The following is an 18,619-nucleotide window of genomic DNA, read 5'->3' on the forward strand; positions in this document are numbered from 1 at the left end:
ACACATATTATTTCAAAACAACTTGGCTGAATGCGCTAATACCAACATGTGCAGTACTAGCAACAACATTCACTTTGGTTTCAACAATTTTAATTTTGTCTTCGGGCTTTAAATGACATGGAATAAATGTTGTGTTGTGTAAAGACAGCAGGGTGCAAGAAACCACCTACTTACAGCCAACATAAACAATGCAAGGCTCACTTTTACTGATTCACAATCCTAGCTGTTATCCTTATTTTAATCTAGATGTAATGCCACTGCCCTCTGTGAAGACGGACGGCCCCTTTTAAGCATGCAGGAGGTGAGAACTTGCTACTGAAAAGATTTTCAGTGGATATGATAGGAGCATGATTCCTAAATATCTAATATTCTACTGAGATGATTCACTGAAACAATTCCATATTTAAATTCTAAAGCAGGTTTTGCTAATTTCTGAATACCCCGGAGTCAGTATGAGCTGGGGCATCAGGTTTAACATTTGAAAATATCCAAACCTTCAACATCTCAAAATCCTGCTTCTACATCGTATACAAGGACTAGCAATAGGCAATTCATTCATGCATTGTATATATGTTTGCTACATTATGCGTGCGATATGTAAACATTTTCCTCATGGCAGCATGAAAATCATCCTTCTCCAATCTAGTCTCTTCCTCCATCAACTTAACCCTCTGAACACACACACAGAAAGAAATTAAACACACACACACACACACACACACACACACATACACACACGCACGCACACACACACACACACATTGCTCCTTCCTGCATCTCGCCCAGTTGGTGGTAAGAACCCTTTCCCGGACTCCAGCAGGTTTCTCACACTCGCACAACAATGGAAAGCAAATAGGCGTCTATCATGTCGTGTGTGTAGAGGCTCAGGGTTATTCATCACAGGTGCACAGCAGGCCTCTGCACTCCAATGTGAAAAATGCTAGGTATTATGAGAGTTACACCTCTCGTTCCTCTCTTCTTCTTCACAGACACAATGCATCCTTTGCTCTCTCCTCCTCCTTAACAATGGGCACATCATAAGCTTAGGCTCTCTCTGTGTGTGTGTGTGTGTGTGTGTGTGTGTGTGTGTGTGTGTGTGTGTGTGTGTGTGTGTGTGTGTGGCAGGGACACCAAGGCAGAGACACAGAGATGCATTTGTAAAAAGTCTAATGAGTTGGTGTCAGCACTGAGTGAAATTCTATTGGTTTGAATGATGATGACGGCTCAAGTATAGGTACCATTTTCAATTCTACACTGACTTTAAATTCCCCTCTCTTATTTCACACAAGGAAATTGCTTCACAGTCGGGAGAAGTGGAGTTTTCACAGGTGAACCATAACAGTCACATACGGGACCTCAGATATACCATTTGATCCTACTTAAAAAGGTAGAAGCTAGTGCCTGATAGTGAGCGGTAAGTATTGTAGCAACTTTGCTTGAATTTAAGGTGCAGTTATTGAAGTCAGTTGAGACAGCTCACTATCAAGTGTGAGGATGGTAGACCCCACCCCACCCCCCCCCCCCCAAAAGAAAACACTTGTCCACCAACCACCAGTCCAATCCCAGCTTGGACCCTTTAATACAATTTTCGTCATGAGCCATGAGCAAAAATGAGTCTGAGCAGTTTATAATGAGTCCAAGCAAATTATAGTTGAAACGTTTTCCTTTCATGCTTCACACTTCTTTTCCCTTAGCTGGAATGCCAGATGCAAATTAAATTAGATGCACATGCAGTCATGTTTTTTTATAAGAGCAACATTTTTTTCCCCCAGAATCATCTGCTGACGAATCATCACTTGAACTGTGTTCTACTTCACATCAGAATCTTGGATGTGCTTTGATATTTAAAGGCAAGGTATGGAAGCGCTGAAGGAAAGGGAGAGTTAAAAAAAAAAAAAACTACGCTATTTTGTATCATGTAAAAAATTAAACAAGTTTAGGGCGTGATTTTAATTTGTCAATGGCATTGTAATATTAATTTCTACAAGATGCTAAAAAGCCCACCACTCCCCCATGTTCTCAATATTACTTTTTCATCCATGAGAGTTTACATTTCTCCAAGCATTCGAAACAAAAGGTAAATACATTGCTCGTCAGCAAAGCATGTGACATTACGGTTATGTGGTTTCTTTTGGATATAAATGTATTTCATGAACACAGAAGAGGAACACTTTTGGGATTAGATTTAGAAAATGGATCTCCAGACCATTGCCTTGCCTCTCATGACTTCTGTAGGTAAGTGAGCAAGGGAGTGTCTGGCTGCAACAATTACTGGCAAAATCAATCGTAACCGGACACAGGGAGAAAGACAACGACTAACAAACACTGCGCTGCGTGCAACACATGGGGATGAGAAGAAGACGACTAGCTGAACATGGATGTAAACAATGCTGGATTTAAAATATTTAAGAAAATGGCTTCATCAATGTTTTTGAGAGGAAGCAAACACATTTAACATGTTTGTTAGACCTTAAGGATACACTAAGTGTGTTTTGTTGAGCAACACTGATTATAAATCAAAGCCCTGATTGTTTTTCAGAAAACTCCACATGGTTCCTTTTAAGGCTGCTGTATTTTCAGTCTCACCACTTAAGAAAGCCCAGAGCCATTTACAGCTAAAAGGCCCTGATTGAACCCACTCTACACCACCTGTCTAGCAACGGATGGCAGACAAACTTAGCAAGTACCTGATGAAAAAAAGCTCAAAATGTTAGGTGGAGGTGGAGACAGAAGTAAAGTGAATGTTGGACTCACGAGTCTAAATAAGTGTGAATGTTGGTCTGTGTTGGCTGGGCAGTAAGTGGACAATCGTTTGCCAACAACTCAGAAGCAACAACTATTTTGACCCAGTTTACTCTGTTTTGATGGATAAATTAAGTATAACTTTACTAAGTCTTCTCTGCTCTGATGAAATGGAAACATATTCTTTAGACTCTCATTCAGTTGGATCTTGAAGCCTGTTGCTGTCACCCATCTGTTGCGCAAGTCACATGACCGTGTTGTTGATCTGCAATCATCGTCAACTTTGACTATGTTTGAGGATCAATTGATGTGAACAAAGAGTCCGCCCTCTCTCATCCCATTTCCTGTTGACCTGCCAGTCAGCCTGTTCCAGAGCCAGGTCTCGGTGAAGACGTGGGCACAACAGTGTCTGATCTCATTGCTTAGCCTAATGTCCATATGTCATCCATCAATTTCCCTCGGACAGGTTGTGTGGTGGAAAAGCCTCGGGTCTTAGCTGGGTTAGCTTAGCTTCCATTTGGGCTCCTCTCCCTCTCCTCCTGTGTGGTCGAACCTGCTTGCCGTTTGGCCCCGCAGGTCTGGCTGGGTAGGATTACTCAAACCGTTCACGGGTTTCTGAGCATCCATCTATGACAGACGTGTTCCCCTGTTCAGAGTCTCAATCATCGCGGGGGCATTGGTCGCTGCAGTCTCTCGTCTACAAACAGCAGTTTTTCTCTCGATGACATGTTCATTGTTTACATAACTCACTGCGAAGGCAAAATGTTGCCTCACCAGTCTTCATCACCTTGCACAACAATGTCACAACATCACGTGACGATGGCAGGATTACACTTCGTATAAAAAACTTAAAATAATGCGTTTGTGTGGATCGCACGTGCACGTAGCGTGGCCTAAAGAAGCATCATCAGTTATATCAAAACTGGACACTATTTCTTCATTGAAAGAAGAGCAAAGAATGCCACTGTAGACTCAATGAAACAAACTATGTTTTTTCTCTCCTCCCGACTGGCCGTGGTGGAAGTTTGATTGACAGATGGGTGGGTCTTCCAATCACCTGCCAATTTTGTATCTCTGTCATCTCCTCCTCCGGTAGTGGCCAAGAAAAGTATCTTAAAAAGTGCCACTGAAGAGTAAAGTAAGTAAATTTGTATATCTATTTTTTTCTCCTCGGATGCGCAAGTATGCACGGGTGGAGAGAAAAATAGACACTTGATTTTGATAAAAAGCAGGATTGAAATCAAAAGCTCATTTCAATTTTAGATTTAGAATTGAAATTGTGACACCATTACCTAGGAACCACTTTCAAAGACAATCTATATTGAAGGCTACTGTCTGTTGTTATGAGCTCTTTTCAGAAGAAAAAAACTGAACGGCCTGTTTTACACCATATGAGTAGCATCTGCACCCTTAAAGTAAGAGTGGTTAGCCCCCAGGATTACGGGTCATGGTACTGTAGAGTGGATACAGCCAAGTGGAAGTGTGTGCCACAATACACTTGGACTGGATGGAATCACTGAAGCAGTTGACTAAACTCAGCACCACATTCTCAAACTTGGGCTAAACACTGTTGGAAAAGGAAAAACAATGTTTGACCAAAGAAGACATGTTGAAATTCCACATGTCAGCACTTGAGCGATTCTTTCTTTGCCTTATACAGCAACAGGTTGTATTAAATGGGTTCTTCTTAAGTGACAATCAAACATATTGCTTCGGTTGTGTAAACCTTTTTTTTGCCCTCAGTGTAAAAGAAGGGTTAAACAAAAGCAGTGAAGTGAGAAGTTTTTTTACACACACACACACACACACACGCACACATATTCCTTTATCCATGCCACCCACCTTCGTCCCCATCGTTGGCACTGACAGTGAGGATGGCGAAGCCTACGTCAGCGTCCTCATCCACATCAACTTCATAAGACGCCTGTGCAAACGCTGGCTTGTTGTCGTTCACGTCGCTGATAAAAACGCGAACATATGCTGTGTCTGAAAATAAAAAAAGATAAGAATGTCAGCGTGAACATGAACATCTGTCTCTCTCTCTCTCTGGATAGCGACAATTCAGACACTTTTCAGCAGCATACACACATGGATGACATATCTTCACGCACACAGACAGGAACAAAAATAACATCTAATTCCTGTCTTCCATCCACCGTTGTCTGCCACTTTTATTTTACATCTGTCATACGTCTTCACTATTTCCGACTATTTTACCATTAAATCCGGCTGCTTCTTTTTCCTCCAGCATTCAACTGTGGGCTGAAGCGGTACCCGGGGGGATCATCGGTGTGCGGCTCGGTGGTTGAGCCACCCAACGTACAAAGCTCGTCTAAATATTGGTATTGAAACAAGCGTAATCTGCAATACACGCTTCAAGATAAGATTAATTATTTAAACCGGGGTGGAAGAGATGGTATACAGTCAGGGGCAGAGATAGCAAACTAACGCAGCCCTTGGAGCTGTATATAATACAAAAAAAAAACAGTTGCATGAAGCCAGGGTTTTGCATATGTTCAGAATCTGTGAGAGAAAGAGCGAGAGAGACAGAGAGAGAAAGAGAAAGATGGATGAAGAACGTATAACAGTGGATCAGTAGATGCAGTAGCTCATGCATGTTGTCGCACTTCCAGACATGTATGTGTAAAAATCACACCCTCCAACCCAACCCTACACACTAGCTCATGCAGTAAGTAGCAGGAGAGCTTGTTAACTGCATGTGAAAGAAGTATTTATTAAGGGCATTTTTGTGCCCACTTGACAACATCCTGCTCTCTCTAGTTTGCAACGTGGTGCTTAGCATGTGAGTATGTCTGTATGTGCAAGGATAAACATATACAGCAAGCAAGCATCATCACGTTCTCCCTCTCTTGTGTGTCCTCTTTTCTTTTCTTTATATTTCTTTTTCATTCAATAATGTGGAGCTTTTGAGTTAGCCAATATTCTGTGCATTGAAAAACAGACCACAATGTTTTGTATAAATTTACTATGAATACTGTCTTACGTCTTTCCACTCTAATTAATGGGTTGTTAGTGCAAATATAGAGGGAGGAAGGCCCGTTAAGTTCTTGAACAGAACACATTATAAAGGGAAAGTTATCAGAGTTATCATAGTTTATTTTATTTATTCTGAAGTATTTCAAATACAAAGCTTATCAAGCCATAGAGGGGAAGCATCCTCATGTAAACAAGGAGACATCAAATGCAAGTGAGCACTCAATCACTACTTTCCATTGTAATAAAGGTGCTGAGAGCTGGCAGCCCTGCTTTATGCAGCAGCTGAGGGTGCAGAAGGTAAATGAACGCAGTCCCTTGGTGAGAAAACGCAGCAAAGGTTTCATTATGGAAATTATCTATCCAACTATAAAGCCAAACTTTTTTATTCATCCAGTGAAACCATGTGACCATCATAGTGTCAGAAAGGTTTCAACAATGTTGACAGGAGCATTGTTTACTGGAGTTAAGCAACCTGCAATAGTAATTATTTCTGTGAAATTGCTCCGCAGTTGGAATATTATTGTGCAAGATACAGAACCATACAGGCTTTTTAAGTAGTTGTCAAGTAGAGAATTATATTTTAAAGTAGGCTTAAATCAATCCAAATAAAAACAAAAAGATGTATGCACGTATTAGGCAATTAACTAGAAAAGTGCACGGAGTAGAGTGCAGATCTCACACAACCGGTCCAAGTGGGAGAACCGTATTACCGGACAGGGTGTCGACCACACCGAACAAGGCCCACTGACACCGCCCATAACGCGTTGCAGATTTTGTGTGGGCAGACTTCCCTTGGACGGTCTCCTCTCGCCTGCCCATAGGCCTGGGAGATGCACTCACAAAGCCATCCTGCCTAGCGTTTCTTTGACAGAGATTTACTGGCCACACCACACCCGAAGCCCACAAGCAGCTGTTCAGTATGTCTGAACGGAGCCACACGTTCAACATAACATGCCAAAGCCCAAACTAACCATCCAAAGCACACACTAAAGCCGGTAGCTTTGCTTCCCTGCTCCAAGGACGGGGTGGAGGACAAAACACATCCAGATGTGTAACCTTGACCTGAAAGGAACGCCATACATTCTTGGGATTAAAAAAGGGATTAGGTCTGAGCGTGGCTCTATTATGGTCAACACAAGATTACAGGGTTACAAGTGAGGGGGCTGCACAGTGAAATGCCGTTTTTAGTCCCATTTTGCTTCATAAAAAAAACACACAGAGAAAAACCTTTTTAACATGTGGAGGGAGAAGGATGAGTGAACGAGTCACTTAGCCTGAAAAAAAGGAAAGAAGCTGCTCTGAAGTCTGGTGATACGTCTTTATCTCTTGCCAGATGGCAGCAGGGTGAACTGGCTGTGGCGGGAATTGTATTTCAATATATTTTGAGATTCCTTTAAAAGGCACCATGGGAGCTTCCTTGTTTGTGATGCTGATTCCCAGGAACTAAAATTGTTCACATTCTCCACCTCTGCTGCATTCATGTAGACAGGGGTTAATGTCTTTGCCTTCTTTAAAAAACAAATAAAACAACAATCAGCTCCTTGGTTTTCCTGCAGTTGAGTTTGGTTGTTCTCCAAGCACCACTCTGCAAGATTGTTCATTTCAGTTCTAGGTCTCATCGCTGTTTGTAATGCGGCCGATTACGGTAATGTCACCTGCAAACTGCAAAGCGTGAAGAGGAGAGTGCTGAGCGCAGAGCCCTGTGGGGCTCCGGCATTCAACACTAGAGTAGAGGAGGGGTGGCTGCCAATCCACACGGTTTGTGAGGAAGTCTAATAACCAGTTGCGTGAGTTGAGTGAGGTACTCGAGCACACAGCTGAGAAACAGCTGAGTTTCTATGGGGAAGACTGTTTTGAATACTGAGCTGAAATCAACAAACAATATTCTGATGGAGCTGTGGTTATTTTCCAGATGTGTGAAGGCTGATGTGGAGAGCAGAGGGGGCGGCATCCTCTGCACACAGAGTCAACAGTTCACACACGATGGGGGCACCTGCTTTTCGAGCCTGTGACACCCTGGATTGTCTGCCACAAATCTTTAGTGTTGTTGGTGTTTTGGTCTCTAACCAGTTTCTCCTGACGCCTCCGCTTTGCCTCCTTGATGCCAGCTTTCAGTCTTGCTCTGGTGATGCTGTATGCTTCCTTGTCACCTGTCTGAAAGGCAGCTTCTGTATATTTCCAAAGTGGGGCAGTGGGAGGGCTTTTTAGCCTCCCAGGAATATTCATATATATTTGGTCCAGTGTATGATGTGTTTCCTCTTGTGGAGATGTGGACATGCTGGGGGAATTAAGGTGAAACAGATATGGTGTTTGTTTTATAAAATCACCTGCTATAATGAAAATACCATTATGCTGTTTTGTAGCGTGTCTGCTGATAACCTCACTACAAAAATATTGTGCATTTTTTTCATTTTCTGGAAAGGTTTTCTCTAAAGATGTGTGCACAACAGTCTCCCGCTGCTGGGTAAGTCTTATTTCATCCATCTTATTTAACAGAGACCGAACATCAGCTCGCAGCAGGTTGGGTCCTAGCTGCATAGATCTTATCCCAGCTTTCATTCCACTTTTCCTGGGCCGGTCATAGTGCTTTCGATCGCAATTTGTTCGGTGGAGTCGGCCAAGTGGTCGGAAGATTTTGTGGGCCGTGATCGAGAAGCAAGATACCTTCGATTAACCATGAGAAAATCCACCAGACCTGCAACCGGGGCTTTCATCTTCAACGGCAAGGCAACGAAAGCCGCCTGAGCTTTGAGGAGACTGCTCACCAGCTTGGGTGGAAGACTTCTGTAAGATGTTGGTGTAGCAGATGTCGATGCAATACTGTCGTCATCTGCAGACAAAGCCGATGTCTCAGCAGGGATGACGAGAGGCAGCGGCAGAGCGCTGGCGGCTGCAGCGGTGATCTCAACGTCTTCGTCTCTCGCTCTATCGCTCAGCGAAGCATCATCTGAGGTGAACCCCCCCACCGCTGGTGTTGAGTCTTGGGAGGCTCTCAGGCTGATGCAATCAATTTGACATTGTGACGACCTGTCTTTTATAACTGCATCTGACTCATGCATGCAATATTTCGATACATGTATTCTGTTTTTATCATTCTTGTAAAGTGTGTGTGTGTGCGTGTGGGGCATCAATTGGTTGTTGGTCCATTTATAGTGGAGATTTTGACACACAGATACAAAAACGCACGCACATCTAAAGCATGATATTACACCTGGCGGAGATAATGAAAGGCCTAAGAGGTAATGACGATGAATCATTTTCCCTATTTAGTTCGCTGGTACCGGCACAATTCCAGTGATGGCCTCAACTGTCCTGCAAAGACTTTGAACATTTAATAGCCAAACGTTTTTCTTAATTGGAGATCAGAGCTTTGAGAGTAGAATTCAATCGTCCGTAACAAAAAGGCCAAAAAAACACCTGTGATTTAAGTAGCGTCACATCAATATATAATGATATCATGATACCATCAATTATATCATTTTAAAATGGAGTATTGATGATTTTTGGATGAAATAAAATACCCCCCGCCCCCTTCCATTGGCGATTAAAGAGATAGTATTCTTCCTTTGTTTTACTGGGAAAGTAAATGCCAGACTGCTATGCCACACACAATCTGATTGAAATTTAATTTAAATGATTTTTTTGCATTTATTTTTGTATGTCCACCAGCCTTTTTCAAGATAAAGTTTTAGAAACTGCAGCTGTTCAACATGTGGTGAGATGTTTCCATTACTGTTTTAACATACGAGTCAAATTCATTCCGACCACGCTGAAATGATTTCGCTGTGAAAATCGTAAAATCAGAGATTGAAAACTGTGTGTTCTGTGTTAAATTGGCCAATTTGCCTGTCACCGGTCCGTCATTATGCAAACCTCATTCAATATTCATGACACAGAACTTGCACAGCTTCACTGCAGTCGCTCAGCCTCTGCTCTGCTTAATATTTAACTTCTGTTTACATTGCCACCAATGCCGTAGTGAGCCAAACCTAGAGAGGGCATCAGTTAATAATCTATGATCATATTTATTAAAAATATATCCTGGCTGTCTTGCTGTTTATTCAACACCTCTCTCCATCCACCCATCTGTCTACAGCATCTGTTCATTTCTCTGTGTCTCTCTATTCTACCGTTGGAGCATGTATGCATTTCATCTGGCAGCAAATGAGAGCGAAATGGAAAGATGGAGCGAGCGAGAGAGAGAGAGAGAGAGAGAGAGAGAGAGCGAATGAAAGAGAAAAATGGCCTTTGGTCATTCAGCAGGGAGAGATGAGCAGATGTGTGGAAAGAGACAAAAAAAGAAAACAGAGATTATTGAAGATTCAGAGCCTTAAAAGAAGTCTACACAGCAGCTGTTATGGCTCTTTCCCCTTTTGTGCTCCTCTTTTTCGATCAGTATAACAGCAACCACCATCGTTATATAAACTGGATTACAAATCTAATATCAACATAATCAAAAGTTTGACATGAAAGCTACAGATTCAATAACCAGCACAATTAACTCTTGTTTGAATTGAACTGCTCCCGCTGATCGTATCTCAGAAAAAAACATCACATAAGTAATATAAAAGTCTGCCGATGTTTCACCTCGGGTAGGATGAATCGCATTCGTCCGAAATTGTGATGAAATAGAGTGTGATTTTCCAATCGCAAAAGCTAAGACTTATTTATATATTTTGTTCTAATCCAACACAATCTAACCAACCACAAGGTCAGAACACCGCCCTGCACTTAATGTAGCATATGGGAACAAGATTAGAAGCCAGCTTTGATGCAATCCACTTGTTTGTTACATCAAAGCATAGCTTCGTCGAGGAACAGCTCAGTGCTAACGTGTGGTCGAGAGAAAGAGAGAGAGAGAGAGAGAGAGAGAGAGAGAGAGAGAGAGAGAGATGCCATGGCATTATGATTATATTACATGTTAATGAAGTCACAAGTTATCATATTTGACCTTGATTGGAGTTTTTTAAATTTCAATGGTCAAATTAAGCTATCTTATTCATACTAATGAGTGCATCAATTCATCTTGTTTGTGGCGAATAATAAAGAAGACACAGAACTCCAAATTCCAATATTGGTTTTAAAAAAAAGAAGGGAATTTGAGTTGGTAATCATTGTTTATTTGTATTTGGAATCGGCTTGAGTATTTTTCCTTATGTGCAGCTGCATTGGTAGAAACTGCATTCAATATAATTGCTTCATTCACTGAATAAAAATTGCCTTGACTTAAACGGCTGCATTATTACTTGATACATTATGATAGATGGACAGCCCTTCAAATTAGTGGGCTCAATGCTAGCAGGTGCATACATTCAAGCTTATGCAGTCTGAATTTACAAACATTTGCTTTCTATATATTGTGTTGAACTAAAGAGCTCACTGACTTTTAATATGGCAGAGTCCAAGGATACTATGTTCTCTGCAAGATTGGCCCAAGTAGGGAACAATGAGAGCTTAGCAGGGTTACAGAACTGGAGCCACTCACTGCTAGAGCTCCAAACTGCCCCCAGAAGAAACATTAGCACAAGCGTGGTTTGTGGGGAGTCTCACAACACGGATTTCCTTGGCTGAGCAGCGGCACACGAGCCCGAGTGCAGGCATGTGAGACGCCGAGCAGCGTCGGTTGGACAGGTGGAAGGCTCGCCGCGACCGAACTGTTGAACACAACAAATGTCGAGGCTGCAGTGATGAATCGTGCTTCACTAATTGTAAAGCTGGGTTTGGCATAATTGTGTCAGGAGAACACTACCTGCCGAAAGGCACCTTGACAACTCTTTGGTGCGGGGCCAATAATTGTCTGGGGCTGTTTTCAGGAGAACATCTTCATGCTGCAGCATACGGGGATCGTTTTAGACAATGGTGTTCTTCCAGCTCTGTAGCTGCTGGTTGCGGAAGGCCCTTTCCTTTCATGACAATGTGCACAAAACCTGGTCCAGAAAGCAAAGGGATTTTTTCTATTGTGGGAGGAACTTGACCACCCCCTCCAATTCCTTTGGAACGAGGCAGAATGTGCCGATGTGCAAGCCGAGAGTTATCACCTATCAGCGGCCGACCTCACTCACGCTCCTCAGGCTAAATGTGAGCAAATCCCCAAACACAGAAGAGAAGAACGGCTGACATTTTGGTGAGATATTGTCACATCAGTACAGGTAACAACCTGTTGGGGATTTTAATTATTAAATGTTTCCTATGTTTTAAAGCCATCATTCACAGTTTCACCGCTATGCACTGCAGCTTCTCTTCATCCCTGACAGCTATAACACAGTACCAGTTCGACTTCACTTGCTCTTCTTGGCTGTAACAATAACGGCCAAACCGTTCAGCGGCAGTCGGACTTACCAGAGTTGGGCTGTCCATGTTTGCCGGGCCGTGCCGACTCCCAGCCATCCACAGACTGAACCTCCAACAGGTAGCTGCTCTTGGTCTCGCGGTCAAACACAGCCTTCGAGTAGATGAATCCCAGCTCTGGGTCGATACGGAAGTACTGGTGGTCTCCACTGCGATCCTCCAGCAGGGAGTAGGAGATCTGAGCGGCGTGGGGGGGTTGAGGCAGACTCAATTATACAGAGGGCCAGGTGCTACAACACAGTTCAACAGCTAATTTACACAGCAAGGAAGAACATCTTTTGGATAATCAAAAACAGAGGGAGACTGAAAATGATTGCATGTATTCAAAGGGAGCAGAGTTCTTCACATCCCTTGCTACTGATCATGCTGAAACAGCAACATTATTAAGCACATCATAAGCTTAGGCTATGTGTGTGTGTGTGTGTGTGTGTGTGTGTGTGTGTGTGTGTGTGTGTGTGTGTGTTCTCACCTTGCCATTTAGACCCAAGTCGAGGTCATTGGCTGAAACCTGGAAAACCAAAGTTCCCGATTCGGCCCCTTCAGTGACCGAGGCCTCGTAGATGGAGGAAGTGAAAAATGGGACGTTGTCATTTACATCTGGAGAAGGAAGAGGACAGTCATAACTTTTATTTTACAGATAGATAGATAAATCTTGGATACTCAAAGATACTGTATGTATTACATTGAGTCCCCTGCAATCTTTTTGCTCTTATTAGCCCCATTTGATAGCTCACGCATTTCATTTAAAGGTTATTGCAGTTCAATTTGCATAGATTTGTATAGATAGTTCATCCTAATTTTCAACATGTAAAATGTTGTTTTATGAGACATACACATCCTGGAAACAAGAACATTGCAAGGGATCAGCATTAGCACAATGGTGGCTCCCGCGTCGACTTATTGATTAATGTCAGCCCACAATGTTCTCTCTGTCAAAAACAACGGCACAAAAAGAAGTTTGGTGACTTGGTAAAGTAAAGAGGGAGTTGTTGTCTTTGACAACATTCCTGTCATGCTGTCAGAATGTCCCGGTCAGGATTCATCAAGTGTTCATTGCTCAGGAGGCGTTGAAAGGGATTGTTTCTCTGATGCGGTTCGGCGGGCAAAGGGCATCCTGGAGGGCAGTGAGCCGAGCCGCCGCTAACGTTTGGTCAGCTCGTCTCTGATAACTAAACCAACGGATCCCGGGATTAAAATATTTAAGATGGTCAAAGCATGCCAACACAATAATGGACACAAAATGTCTCTCAGCTTACATCAGTTACTTTTAGCCACAACAAGAGAGAAACGAGAGTTACATTATTCAGAGAGATGAAGCAGATAGTACCATGGACCAGTGAGACGGGCAGCAAAAGTTAGCTTGAAATGCAGACACCAAATTGGCTTTTAGGTCAAATGAATTAGAGAAATCACTTTGATAGAGCAACACATTAAATTGAATGCTGCTTCATGTGCCATTTCTCTTTTCCTGTCTTCTGAGCAAATGATAATATTAATCAATGAATTAAAAATAGGGCCTTAAATCCATTAAAGACCTGCCTCAGTTGCAATGCCTCTGGAGGAGTCAAAGAGCTTTCTTATTAAGAAAGATAACCAAGAGGAGGGGCGGGCAAAAAAGAAAAGGGGGAGAAGGGGAAGGTAGAAGAGGGACAGAGAGAGGAGCAAGAGATGGGTTAGGCTCTGTGTGGGGTGTGTGTGTGTGTGTGTGTCTGGTGTGTGTGTGTGTGTGTGTGTGTGTGTGTGTGTGTGTGTGTGTGTGTGTGTGTGTGTGCGTGTGCATGTTGCAAGATGATTAAATGCAGGGGAGTCTGGGGCATGAGGGTTAAGCCTAGTTATTTTGAGGGGCAAGGTCAGGGACTCGCAAACACCCCCGTAATTAGCAGTGATGGTGTCGAGTTAAGGCTAGCTAACAGAGAATGCACTGAAAGAGAGTTACAAGTGAGAGTTTCAAGTGATCACGCCGGAGAAGCAACATAAAAATGAAGAAATGTGGCTGCAAATATATTGCATCAAACTATTCAATCGAACAGCGTTGCAAATTTGGGACACTTTAAAAAAAAAAGGTTTGAATTGGTTCGCTTGGCTACCTATTGATCACGAGCAGCGTCTCTGTCTGAAGCAAACTGAATATTGTATGACCAAAGCTGCTGTTAACTATTTTAGTGAGTTTCCTTTTGGTGAAATGCTTTGAGAGAATTTTAGTTCCCTTCTGAAAACTGCTATGCATTGTATTTGTCATTGTGCTTTTATTGTGAAGGGTAGGAAGCGAAAGAGTGGATTCAAAGGATCATCATACTCTCCACCCTCCAGACATCCTTAGCGGTTTATGGTCAAGAATTAGAATGAAGTTAACTATTGCGACAGCAACAATGTCTTCATTCTACAACATGATAACGCAATGTTTTGTACCAGCTGTCTGCCATGACACGGAAATGCTTTCCTTTACACTGGTGACTCTTTTCACAGCCATCAGAAGGCAGCAGGTATCTGTTCCATCTGCAGTCTCTAACCGGAGTGATGATCAGGCGCAGCAAACCTGCTGATTACATGTTGTGCGACCGGTGTAAATTAGCCACAGAAAGTTCTTCTGTAAATTGACACACAGCGGCACAAATATGTTTGAACTTGTCTATATGTTAAAAATAGAAGTTTGTTTGTAAATGAATGAAAGCGCTGGGATTGCACTTTTGTAAAATATGAACTGCTAGACCTTAAAAGGGTCCTGCATTCAGTCTTTGAATAAGCATGGGGATTCACGCTGCTCTTGTTTTTGTTATTTATATTCTGAAGAATCCATTAAGCCCATCTTGTGAATCAAATGACGAAATCTTTTCAATTCTTCCATTAGCTGTAGCTCAGCCGTCAAACACGGTACTCGTCTTCTGTTCGCGCAATAGAGCAGCCCAGTGTGCAGCAGTGACCTTTATCACAAAACCTTTTACTGCATTAGTGAAACATTAAATACTTGTTCGTATCAATTAACCAATATATTTACAACGACGATTCCCTTACTTTTGTGTGTCTTTGTCACCTAAACTCTATATTAACAAGAGTATATTGACTAGATCCTCTTGATTACATTACACTATTTAGCTTCAGAATGTACAGTCAAGGTGAGAACTTGTTTGATTTGACAGATATTAATGAAATAACCATAATGTTATCATGGAGGCTCACCCGTGACATTGATGTAGACCGTGGTGAAGGCCGCCAGTGGTACAGCGGCGACATTCTGAGCTCGAACCCGCAGCATGAAGTTCCTGGTGGTCTCGTAGTCCAGGGGCTCCGCCACGAGGATGGAGGCGGAGCCGTCCTCCCGGTTGGGGGTCAAGTAGAAGCGAACTGGCATGTTGGTCTCGGGGACCATGCCGTCCTCCAGGTTGTAAGTCACCCTGGGATCCCCGAGAGGGGAGGTCGCTTTGATGGTCTGTTTGGAACAAAAAGGGGGATTCAAGGTCACATTTCAATATGATATGATATCTCGCTTATTTTATGGTAAATGGACTCTACACGAGTAGCGCTTTTCTAGTCTTCTGGCCACTCAAAAGGGCTTTAACACTACATGTTATCACTCCCCCTTTCACACCCAAAAAAATTGCAAAACGCATTCACACCAAAAGTGAAGCAAATTTCGCTTTACTTGCGTGAGTTTACACGCCAGACTATTTGTAATCATTCGCGCCAGAGAGGAAGAAATAACCACTATTTCTGCTTTGTGCTTGTTGTGGAAGTCCAACAAATGTTGGAACATCGAATGCCCTTGTGTCTGGGTTCACAATATTATCCGTGAATGAGGCAAACTTTCTCACGTCGTGCCATTCACGAAATGTGCATTGACTCGCACGAAAATGGCAATTGAATTGACTATAAAAGAGAACAGCCCACAGCCAGACCCGTTGAGAACCACTGGGCTAGTGGATCGAACACTAGCATACGGACACCAGCATAAGGACACCAGCATAAGGACACTAGCAAAAGGACACTAGCATAAGGACACTAGCATACGGACACTAGCATACGGACAATAGCATACGGACACAAGCATAAGGACACTAGCATAAGGACACTAGCATACGGACACTAGCAAACTGACACTAGCATACTGACACTAGCATAGGGACACTAGCATACGGACACTAGCATACGGACACTAGCATACGGACACTAGCATACGGACACTTGATCATGTACAAAGGGGAAGGCTTTTTGTAGTTCTCATTTTCTCACTTTTGGAATATATTTAGTCATGCATTATCACTTTCTGGTGGAAGTGAGGAGATAACCAACAGAACCACATTTAAAATGAATAGTAAATTGCAATTGACAGCAGTTTTACATTTTTCCAATTATGAATTTGGAGAGCTGGAAAAAAAGATCCCGAATGCCGCCAATGATCCTCAGGACAGGAACAGAAGCAAGGACAGCAGCTGCTGAGCTTTAATTGAAGTGTGCATTTCAAATGGCAGAAAACACCCAATGTAAAAAAAAAAAATGTTTTATGGCACGATAATGAACACTAAAATAAAAGGCAGTCAGTCCTAAACTGTTGGACTAGACAACAACCCCGCTGGGATCAAACGCAAACACATTTTGTTCTTCATTCTGCATTCTCGATAAACTAATTAAGGAGAGATCATTCACAGCTGATGCTATAAAAACCCCAATTAAAATAAAAAAATGCCATCTCTGACGTGGTGCGGCTTGCTCACGGGTGAACTGGCCGTATACAATCAACCCGCGAATACATTCCACCTGCGAAGTGTAGCAGTTCCAATAATGAGGCACCCTGGCAGGCGTGCACAACTGGCAAACATGTCCGACTGGTGCATGCGCTGATTTCGGCCATAAAAAAAAGCTCAAGTTTCCATGGTAGAGCCATAACAACCCGCTGAGAGTCATTACAGCATTGCACAAAAGCCAAATCAACACTGTGCTACCGTCTAGATTAATACGGCGTGCTGTGGGGACCGCGCTCTGTCTCCTTCCCCTCGCCGCCATCAACGCATCCCACACACACAGTAACACGTTCTCATGCGCACTCTCGTCTGAAGCACTCTCCTCTGTCTTTTCATTTCCATCTCTTGGTTTGAAATATTCATCAGCAACTTTAATGGACTTAATTGCTTTCAAGTGATCCTTGGAAAATTCTGTGGATTGGTTCAAACCGTAGTGGCATGAAAGGGCAATATGAGTAATCAAATTCACTGGATAGGATACATCATAACTGCAAAGGTAATAGATTTATCAATGGAATTGAGGTCGTTTCTGAATGTCTGCAGTTTTCTCTATGGGTGTGGTTCCTAAACTTGTAGCTCCCCTGATGTCCCGCACATGTGTCACAGAACTTACAGACTTAGATGTACTGAATGTTTGATATTTAAAATCAAATGAGCTCCCTTTTTATGTGGATGGTCCAATCAGTGTTTACAGTGAACATAGTCCATTGAAAGGAACAATTCCCCAGCGTGTGCTGTATTAAATGAGAACGCTGAGTTCTCCTGCTGCACGTGACGTAGTTACACCTGCAATCAGCGCTGTTATTTGATGTGACAGTGACATAATTGGAGGCGGAGAAGAACTACAGGCTTATTCGGCTTGGACTTCTCTGGGTAGCCAGAGGGGGCGTGCTCTGGATTCCGCTCTAAAACAGAGCTTCCTTGTTCTTTTTAACATTACCTGCAGAGGTAAAGACGTGCTTAAAGCTACAATAAGTTTTGGCTGGGAGTCAGTAGTCTGCGCGCAATGCACCCTGGTACATGTAGGCACTGCCGGCATATGTCCGCAAGCATGATAAATCCGCTTTCTCGGTCAGTGAAGCTCGCACTGAGGAATGTACTACATTGATCGTAAACACTGATTGGACATCCAAATAGAAGGAGGCCAATCTTACGAGAAAAAAAAAAAAAAAACACCATTGAGACTTTTTCAGGAAATGAGGCGTAGTAGTTCATGCAGGACACGGGAGTCATACGCCTCCAGCTGTAATCGGCTGACAGCCAGCTGATTGAGTCATCGTTTCTAATCAGTCGCACACCAATCACAGCCCATTATCACCACGAGGCGGTCTATTTATTGGTTTAGCGGTCCTCACTGATCCCTGCTAAACCAACGCTGATACACACCGCAGCTTTGCCCCCTCCAACTTTCTCGTTCAACAGGCATAGCGCAAAGGTTAAAATGGTATTCGATGTCTTGCTTGGGGCCCACTTGTGTATAACCACAGGGGCTTTCTGCCATCTGCTCCCTGTTTTGGCTCTGCATGCTCTTTGGCTAATCCAAGGAGGATGACTGTATTTGTTGCAATAAATGGTTAAATCTATGATGTGACTGTTCCTGACTGAAGTATAAAAAATGGAGTGCATATCTGCATGCTTACACCTGTGTGTATAGATGCCTGTTTAGTCTTTTTTCCTGTGCCTTTGAGTGATTAATTTATCTCCTGCATAGTTCTTCCTATGATTGAATTTGGAACAACACTGTAGCGGCACTATAATTCTATTTCTGTTTTATTAGTATTGCTTTGACTTTTACC

At 42.8% G+C, this 18,619-nt stretch overlaps 1 protein-coding gene across 1 annotated transcript in view; it reads right to left on the reverse strand.

Annotated features, from left to right (window-relative positions):
* Positions 1 to 18,619, reverse strand: part of LOC306735229 (neural-cadherin) — a gene marked incomplete at both ends in the record, with an annotated part of 289,025 nt that overhangs the window by 131,601 nt on the left and 138,805 nt on the right. The window contains 4 exons of the mRNA XM_079216680.1: positions 4,585 to 4,728; positions 12,079 to 12,265; positions 12,557 to 12,684; positions 15,265 to 15,514. Coding sequence (XP_079072806.1) covers positions 4,585 to 4,728; positions 12,079 to 12,265; positions 12,557 to 12,684; positions 15,265 to 15,514 — 709 coding nt within the window. The remainder of the gene's footprint in view (positions 1 to 4,584; positions 4,729 to 12,078; positions 12,266 to 12,556; positions 12,685 to 15,264; positions 15,515 to 18,619) is intronic.

This window comes from Taurulus bubalis (genome assembly GCF_910589615.1).
Source record: "Taurulus bubalis genome assembly, chromosome: 4".
Lineage (NCBI taxonomy): Eukaryota > Metazoa > Chordata > Actinopteri > Perciformes > Cottidae > Taurulus > Taurulus bubalis.